At 41.5% G+C, this 9,863-nt stretch overlaps 1 protein-coding gene across 1 annotated transcript in view; it reads left to right on the top strand.

Annotated features, from left to right (window-relative positions):
* Window positions 1-5,630: 5,630 nt before the first annotated feature.
* HARS (histidyl-tRNA synthetase) overlaps window positions 5,631-9,863 on the top strand; it is a gene marked incomplete in the record, with an annotated part of 38,570 nt that continues 34,337 nt past the window's right edge. Inside the window, 2 exon segments of the mRNA XM_015811602.1 lie at window positions 5,631-5,751; window positions 8,614-8,703. Coding sequence (XP_015667088.1) covers window positions 5,674-5,751; window positions 8,614-8,703 — 168 coding nt within the window.

The following is a 9,863-nucleotide window of genomic DNA, read 5'->3' as shown; positions in this document are numbered from 1 at the left end:
TACTTCTACTGGTCTCATCGATCGGAACCATGACATTAAACCAAGACTCCAAAATTCATTTATCCATGGGGTCCTGAGCCCCGGTCACCTACCCAACCCTTGGGAGGACGACAAAGACTCAGGGAAGATGCAGAGATGGAAAAGAAAGGAGAATCAATTTCGAGCCTTGGAGCAGCTGCATCAGATGAGACGCAGGCTGCTGCTTTCGTGGAGAACGAGACCAAACCTGTGAAGTCCCGGTGGAGAAGCTGACTCAGAAGGAGGAAGCAATCATCCTCGTGAGGACCTGGCAGTCCAACGCTGCCCTGCCTCTCAAGAGCACGCTAAAGGCTGCAGAGGTTGAATTCCCCCTGATTTCATTGCCTACTCTTCTTTTGCCAGTAGTGATGAAAGCAAAGCGGTAAGCAGCCTGGGACAAATCCGGTGAGTGGAAGTATCTGATGGCCATCCACAGCTACTCAGTGGAACGCCTGAGGGAGAAGTTTGATCGGCTGGAGATGGGCGAAGGAAGACAAGCCATCTGCCAGGTGTTTTCAGGTGGGCGGGAGGACAAGTGATCTCATGAACCTCCGCCACCCCGACAGAGTCCTAGTCCTCTGGTGATCTAGTGGGCCGCCTCTCCACTACCGAAGCCTGACCTGACATCAAGTCTGGTGCACTGGCGGGGCCCCAACCGCTACCGATGCCAGGTCAGCCCAGATCGATCCCAATGACAGGTTAGTCCTGAATATTACAGGCGTTCTGCCAGCTCCGAGCGACACAGGCGTCCCATTAGCCCTGCAAGCTAATGGGTGCTATTGGCACTATGCTAACGCCGATCGCCATTGGCATCCTGCCAGCCCAGATCGCCACCAGCGCCCAGTGGAACTTGACCCCTATCGACATCGTGCCAGCCCTGACTGCCGTAGGCGTCCTGCCAGCCCAAGACCTCCACCAGGGGTTTTCTGATGAGGGGGGTTGCAGCAGCCCCAACCACAGTTCCCTGGCATACTGCAGGCTCTTTGGGATCACCGCCCAGCCGACCCACCTCTTAAGACCACTTTTGATGGAGACCCCGAAAAGGTGACTATCTTCCTGAACCAGGTGTGGTCTCACATTAATTGTTATGAACGGACGTATTTGGATGAAGCCGAGATGATTGATGCTGTAGCTGACAATCTGGAGGGGGAGCTGTGAAGTGGAAGTCTGGCCTACGAGAGGCGTAGGCACCCAAGTTATGGAACTTTGATCTGTTCACGTATGGATTGAGGGCCGACTTGAGGATAAATCCCAAATGGTAGAGGCAGAGAAAGACCTCCACAATGTGAAGCAGAGGGGTCGGCCAGCAAGAGAATACTTAGAGACTTTCGAAGGCCCAAGCAGTCATTGATCCACTACTTCAAAGCAGGGTTGGATCGCAACCTATTCCAGACATGCATCTGCAGGGGCAATCCTAATCAACTCCATGATTGGTACCACTTAGCTACAGATATGGATATCGAAGCAAAAGGAGCCAGCTAAACGCCTGCCTACACCAGACCCATATGACAGCGATGATGGGGGGGAAGACGACCCAATGATGAGTCAGTCTGTCCCACCTTTTGCTTTTTCTGCCAAAATACTGGTGACAAAATCGGGCTCAGTTGGAATTGAACATTTTAGTCAATTTAGGATGCACTCGATGTTTGATCAACCTCCCTACTGTACTAAAACTGCGCATTAGAGCGAAATTGCTACCTCTACCCATAAGGTTTGAGCAGGCCGATGGATCTCTCATAGGAAGAGCCCCAGCTACCCACCTAACTGAACTAGAAATAGGGGAGCATTGGGAGTTAATCCGCTTTGTGGTGATCTAAAAATGACTGAAGCAGTGATTTGGTGGGAGAATGGAGTTAGGACTTTAAGATTAGCAACTGTAATCGGGTTATCAGGTTGACATAGAATAACTTGTCACTTTAAATGTACACTAATCGCCATAAATTAAAATGAAATTTCATTGCATATAGATCTCAGAGGGTCACCACCTCCAATAACACTACATAAATATGACAAAAAATTGCATATACCCATATACCCACATGTATTCTATGACACAGAGAAACAACACAGCCTAGTTCGAATATATGCATGTACATGGCAAGAAAAACAAGTTTTGCAAGTTTACCAGATGGATGGCACAGGGAACAAAGCTGTTACAGAATCTGGTAGTCCTGGAAATACTTCGAAAGCTCTTCCCAGAGGGGAGCAACAGAAATAAACCGTAAAGTGGATGTGTGGGGTCCCTAACAATGCTTCAAGCTCTAAGCACAAAGCGCTTATAAACAGTGTCCTGAATAACAGGAAACGAGCTTCCTATAATCTTCGCTGTCCTTGCCACTCTCTGTATGGACCTTCTATCTGCCACTGCTGCCACCAAACCAAACAGTGATGCAGTTTGTTAAAATGCTCTCAATCATGCCTCTGTAAAAAGTGGCTAGGACAGAAGGAGAAAGATGCCAGCCTGCTCACAGAGGAACAGTCACTATTAACATAGAGCCCTTCCTTAACTCTAGCAAATAATTAAGAGCATAGAAATGCAGTCGAGGTAGCTTTCTTCCCCCCCCACACACACACCCCCCCCAATCAACGTTATTGGGGGCCTAAATATCCAGTTACATATATAGCTTGCCCTGCAGTTTCAAATATCAAGCAACTTCTCTTAACTCAAAATAGTCAACAGAAAAAGAAAAGAATGGAATGCTTCATTCAGTTGTAAATCATATTTGCAAACTAGCTATTTGTTTAATGAAAGTGAAAATTTCCAAAATTTTGTTTTGCGTGAAGTTTCTATTAAATCCTAGGTTGGGATGAGATGAAGGCAATATGGAGACCCAGTTGAAAAAAATATTACCAAGACATGCTTATTGAATGCTTAGATTTTACTTACGGTATTTACATTTCATATTTCTAAACCACTCATCTCCCTCAGACCTCTGTTCAAATTATATAGCTTTGTCCTAATTAATATCTGGCTTTAGACATGCAGTAATAAATACTATAGATCTTTTGTTCTGTTTTATGCACTTGCCATAGTTAGTCTTAAATGGATCAATTGTATATCTGTAGATGCATTGCATCAGTTAAACCGTTTGTGCCAGACGGTTCTAAATGATTTTGGAATGCAGTTGGGGTGTTTTCATTCCTCCTTAGTCAGTGATACTGTCAAAGCCTGGCTACTGTATGAAATTTAAAAAATCAATTAGAGAGTGGAAATTTGCTCTTCATTGTACAAGTAAAAAGGAAGTATCATAGTAAGCTACGAGCACTTCTGATTGGTGCTTTGGAATGCATGAATATAGTGCATGTTTGCACCTCTTTAAAGCAACTATATCTTTTCACAGCATCATACAGCAACTACAGTCAAAGAGAAATTTAACAAAGAGAATCTTGAGCCCAGATCTCTGTTCACCCAATTTAGTGAATTGCCAGTGCAGGAAGGGCTATCTGAGAGAGCCAGGGCCCAGGCATTTCCTAATCTCTTTAGAGCCCCACCCACCCACGTGTTAGAAACACGTTAAAATAGGAAAGAAAATGATAAGTAAGCACCTGTCCGCCCTAGACGAGTTCAAGTCACTAGGACCAGATGGATTACACCCCAAGGTTCTGAAGGAACTGACAGATGTGATATCAGAACCACTGAACTATATCTTTCAAAGATCCTGGAGCACTCGGGAACTACCAGAGGACTGGAAAAGAGCTGATGTAGTTCCCATCTTCAAAAAAGGGGGGGAAATGGATCCAGGGAACTACAGACCTATCAGCCTGACCTCAATACCTGGGAAGATTCTGGAAAAGATAATCAACAAATCCGTGAACACCTAGAGGCAAACAAAGTCATAACCAAAAGCCAACATGGATTTGTCAAAAAGAGATCATGCCAGACAAATCTTCTTGCCTTCTTTGGCAAGGTGACAAAATTAGTGGACTAAAGGAATGCTGTGAATATAATTTGCTTGGATTTCAGTAATGTATTTGATAAAGTAGACTACAACCTACTACTTAATAAGATAGAAAAATGTGGGTTAGACAGCATCACCACCAGATGGATTAGTAAGTGGCTGACCAACCACACTCAGTGTGTTGTCCTCAATGCCCCATTCCAGGCATACGGAGCTTACAATCTCTCTCAGGTCTCCATTCGGATAAAAAGTGTTTCGGCGCCTATGGAGTGCTTCAAAATGCAGGGATTCACTGCGTTTTGAAGCGCTCCATAGGCGCTGAAACACTTTTTATCCAAATGGAGACCTGAGAGAGACTGTAAGTTCCACATGGCTGCCAATGCACGCTTAAAAACAGCAGAAGGCTCTGTTTATCAAGCGCCCCATTTCAGGCATATGGAGCTTGCAGTCTCTCAGGTCTCCATTTGGATAAAAAGAGTTGTTGTAAGTCTTCTTCATTTTTATTATCATTACATACAGATTCAACAATATTCTTAGTAGATAATGCCTTAATCAAGGGAGCATACACATTTGACACTACAAAGGAGTTTGATGTACTAATTAATCTCCATTTGTGGTGGCTTGAAGTTATGTAGAGTTTTTCTTAATTACTTATTTCCCAAATTAGTAAGTAAAATTAACCATGAAAAACTCTTTAATAAAAAAATAGCTGTGTTTATCCTAGGAGAAACACAAAAAAGGTATTTGTAGATATGGAGTTCCATGTATAAACGTTTACTGTATCACCATCTTCACATGAGAGCCAAAATATTTATAATTGTATTAAAGCATTTTTTTAAAAATTGCATCTTACATAGTGTGAGCCCTCATCTCCACTTACATACATATGTATTCTGATAAAGTGGTAGGGGAGATATAGTAAGGTTAAGGAAGACAAAACCTAATTATTTGGGAATTTTTGTTCTGAGGTTAAAATGGGTGTCTTAAATCAATGGATGCTAACTGGTTTCTTAAAAATACAGACAAAATTGCTAAATTTTGGTAGGACAATCTCAAAGATGGGATGCTTTAGATTTAGGGGTTGTTGCAGCCTACCTCTGCCTTTGTGCAATCCTCCTTATCCCTAGCTTATGGTGGCTTCTATGAAGTTCTGACACCAAATAGCTGCTCACCAAACAGCCCTTAGAATTGGCCATTGGCTGGATTCATGCATTACACTAAGCCTTGTTTGCCTGGAATAATCGCAACTGGACGGGTTCACACAGCACACTAAAGCCAATAAACTATATTATGGTACAGTGTTGTGTGAACCCAACCATTGTAGTTAAATGATTTATGAAAATGTGCAAATATAGTTCCTGTGTTTTAAGATTAACCGATCCTAAACGTATGGCTTCCTGGCGTCAAAGGAGCTTATTTCTGAAAAGAGATGAACAGGACCGCAACTTCAAGGCGCAGGTTTCTAACGAAAAGAAAAACGGAAACACCAGGAGGATAAAGGGGAATAAAGTGCGCAACGTCACTTCCTCTCTTCGCTAGTTTCTCTTGCATCATCCAGCTCCGACTCGTCCCACCTCATCCCCGCTGCACACTGAGTTGAGCAGTGTGGGCAGATTTAGCTGCCTCAATACAAAGCAGTACGCATGCGTAGGGGACCAAAAGATTAAATTCTCCGGGTGAGAAAGCAAGGAGGGTGACTGGCGGCTCTCTCTCCCTTTTTTAAATTTTTTATTATCGGCGAAGGGGTGTCATCGTCATGGCTGAGGAAGAGGCGCTGAGGAAGCAGGCAGATACGGTGCGGCGCCTCAAGCAGGAGAAGGCTAGCCCGGAAGAGGTAAGGCGATGCACGGGACTACTGCATGGACAATCTTTTTCCATATTCCAGATTTCGGAGGTTCGTAATTTTCATAAAGTGCAGGAGAGAGGCACTCGAACTGACCTGCACGCGCTCTATGTCCATAACATACGGTATCACAGATCACCCGTTCTAAAGCGTAGATTGGACTGGTGAGACAGCATTCATAATTTCTACTGGGCAAGAACCACGCTGTTTGGGAGTTTCTGCATTGGTTCTTTATAATATAATGATGTTGGAAGGGACCTTGAAGGTCATCTAGTCCAACCCCCCCCTGCTCAGGCAGGAAACCCTATACCATTTCAGACAAATGGCTGTCCAGTCTCTTCTTTAAAACTCCAGTGTTGGAGCATTCACAGCTTCTGGAGGCAGGTTGTTCCATTGATTAATTGTTCTAACTGTCAGGAAATTTCTCCTTAGTTCTAGGTTGCCTCTCTCTTTGTTAGTTTCTATCCATTGCTTCTTGCCTTGCCTTCAGGTGCTTTGGAGAATAGCTTGACTCCCTCTTCTTTGTGGCAGCCCCTGAGATAATTGGAACACTGCTATCATGTCCCCCCTCGTCGTCCTCTTCATTAAACGAGACATATCCCAATGCCAGCAACCGTTCCTTATATGTTTTAGCCTCCAATCCCTGGTCATCTTTGTTGCTCTTCTCTGTAGTCTTTTTAGAGTCTCAGCATCTTTAGAGTCTCAGCATCATGGTGATCAAAACTGGATACAGTATTCCAAGTGTGGCCTTACCAAGGCATTGTAAAGTGGTATTAACACCTCACATGATCTTGATTCTATCCCTCTGTTAATGCAACCCAGGATTGCATTGGCTTTTTTGGCAGCTGCAGCACACTGTTGGCTCATATTTAAGCGTTTGTCAACTAGGACTCCGAGATCCCTCTCACAGATACTACTATTGAGCAAGGTATCAATATATATAAAGATATATGTTCCTTGCTAGCATAGGATGCAGAAGCTGCTATATTTTGGGCAATATTCTTATTTTTGCTTCTATGTGATTAACATAGGTGACCACCTTTGTTGATCTGGGAGACAGCTCCACCAAAGAAAATGGATTTTATTTCTCAGTGACTATACACTGTACAAGACCTTTTAATGTAGTCTATCCTAAAATATGGTTTGCAAATATCTCAAATCAATACAACCATCTTATTCCTCACTGCTTCACCATGTAATATCTCTAATGATAACTAAAACAAAATCTAGAGCCTGCATGTAAATAACCACCCTTCTGAACTAGGACAATTTATACTAAACTGTATCTCTCTCTAGTGGCACACAGAACAGACTACAAGAACCACTGAAAGTCAAAATAGGATACGGTACATTGAAAGCGCACAATGCAGTGGCAAATAATTTGTAAAACCACGGACCACGTGAGAAGCTAGATGAATGTCACACTCCTCCTGCTTATTTTCAAAGTGGAACTGATTTACCCGAAGGGTCAGACTGCATTATGTACAGGTGAAAGAAAATGCACTTAATACAAGTCTCAAGTTGATATACCATTTGAGCATAGAATTATGTTGTATCAAATATTTGGGCTACTTCAAAATAAACTACAGCAATGTGACCGCAACTTTAAGGGGTACTGGGCAGAAAATGTCCTGCAGCCAAGAAGGCTGCACACACATTTGCACTTCTCAGTTACCCTGAGGACACAGGTAAACCTCCAAAATGGTTTCAACCACTCTCTAAAGGAATGCAAATGACCAAATGCAAATGGCCATCTGTCTGCAAGCAATATAAATCCTTCCATTCCCCACCATCTAGTCAGAGCTGAAGAAGCTTCTTGGATGAGAAGCAAAACGTCTTCAAAAGAAACACAAAGTCCAGTTGCGTCCTGAAAAAAACACCTTTGGTACAGCAATGTGACAACGTATTATGCCATAAACCAAACAGCATAGTGTTGAGCTGGAGATCTCGGGAAAATCCCAGAGATGTAGACTAGATTGGGAAGCCTTAAAAACCCAGAAGGCAACAAGGTCGTGGTTGCCAAGAAAATTACATGGATGTTTTTGTGTATTCAGGAGGATCTGAGATTGACTGAAGAGATCTTTATAATGATAAGCGCTGGCCCTGGAAATCTACCATTAATACTATCCTATTGAAACTGTTTCCTCACTTCCATTTACCTTCCTCATTCTTTGCTCATTAAATATTGATTCCCTTTTAGTTGTGCTTTGCTGATTTGGGCAGGGGGGAAATCACAAAGAAAGCTATGTAACAAGCTCTTGTAATAATTAAATGTATGTAGAAATTTCCAAGTTTTTCAGTGACTTTAATCTTGCATACCTCAAGGTTATAGTGTAAAATCATACCAAATCCTTACAAAGCTAGGTTAATATATCTGAAAAGCAGAATAAATAAACATCCGTTTTCAAAAATGTAAATGAAATGTTGTTATACTGTAAGAGGCTATATGCTTATATGCTGTTGGGAAAGAAACAGCACCAGTATACAATCTTTACTGGACAGAATATTGTGCATATAGTATATGTTTGTTTTTCTTGATGTAATATTGGTTATTGCTTTCTAAATCAACCCCAGTTGAGAATAGGTGTTGTTCCCTATTCTACTAGCTTTCTAGGAAATTTCGGGGGGGGGGGGTTTACAACTTATATTGAAGTAATTTTTTAAAAATTTAAAGAGGGAAGAAGTGGTGGCTATGTTGAGCCATGAAAAAAATGATAAAATGTGCAGTAAGACAATATAGAAAAAGGATATTTGGGTCAGGAGCCTATCCCAATATGCAGCAATAAACAAAAACACTGTACATTGTAAGTAACAATAACTATGTAATTTACGGTGATTAAAAATATCTTTCAGATCACAAAGCAAGTGTCAAAGCTGCTGGAGATGAAGTCAGCAATGCATCCTGAAGAAGGCAAGCATAAATTTGTTTTGAAGACACCAAAGGTAAAGTCTTCAACTTTTCCTTTTTTCCATTGCAATTCATGGAATGCTTACATTTACAGGTAGTTCTTGACTTACAACCCTCTGTTTAATCCCTATTCAAAGTTACAACACTGAAAAAAGTGACTTATAACGTATAACAATTACAATCGTTGCAGCATCCCCATGGTCACATGATTAAAATTTGGGTGCTTGGCAGCTAGCATGTATTTATGACAGTATGTCCCAAGGGTCACCTGATCACCATTTGTAACTTTCCCAGTTGGCTTCCAACAAAGTCAATGGGGGAAGCCAAATTTACTTAACAACCTCACAATTCACTTAACTGCAGTGATTCATTTGACAACTATGGCAAAAAAGTTATAAAATGGGGCACAACTTAGTTAACAACTGTCTTGCTTAGGAACAGAAATTTTGGTTTCATTGTGGTTGTAAGTCAAGGACTATCTGTATTCAGTTTTATGCTATCAAAAAGACTTTTTGGGATCAAGGAAGAATTTGATGATTCTTCATTATGATCTCTGTGTCACAAGTGTACTAGATTTTCATCTGCATAAGCCCCAGCTTTAGAATCTACTACAGCTGTGATGGTTTTTTTTAATGAAGAAATTTTTCTTTAGTATACAAATTTCTGGGTGCAGTGTTTGCCTTTCCCCCCAGCTTCCTTTTAACCTTTAACACTGGAAAAAAATGTCTCCAAACTAAATCCTGTGCTGAAAAAAATTGCTTTTTTGAAGCATGTTTTCTATCTTTTGCAAGCTAAATAAGGTGTTCAGTAAGCAAAATATTTAGGGAAGTTGTACAGGTAGTCCTTGACTTATGACCACAATTGGGACTGGAATTTTGGTCACTAAGCTATCTAGTCATTAAGCAAGTCATCATGTGGCTGGACCCATTTTTACAATCATTTTACCAGTCATTAAGGGAGATATAAAGTGATATGATTTTATAAAATAAAACAAAAATATTTTGGTAAGATGTACAGTTCTATAGACACTTCGAAAACCATGGATCTGTAACTGCACACCATACTGGAAGTGATGCTAGAGACATGTGAATATTGTCAAAAGGTGCTGTACCTATCGGTAATTATTAATGGATTGGCAATATTCAGTAATCGTTATATAATCGGTAGGTATTATATGCTATCAAAATGAAAGTTT

Source organism: Protobothrops mucrosquamatus, unplaced genomic scaffold (assembly GCF_001527695.2).
Source record: "Protobothrops mucrosquamatus isolate PMUCROS unplaced genomic scaffold, P.Mucros_1.0 scaffold45, whole genome shotgun sequence".
In the NCBI taxonomy this organism is placed as follows: Eukaryota; Metazoa; Chordata; class Lepidosauria; order Squamata; family Viperidae; genus Protobothrops; species Protobothrops mucrosquamatus.
The sequence above is the reverse complement of the archived record's forward strand: the minus strand, read 5'-3'. Positions and strand labels throughout refer to the sequence as shown.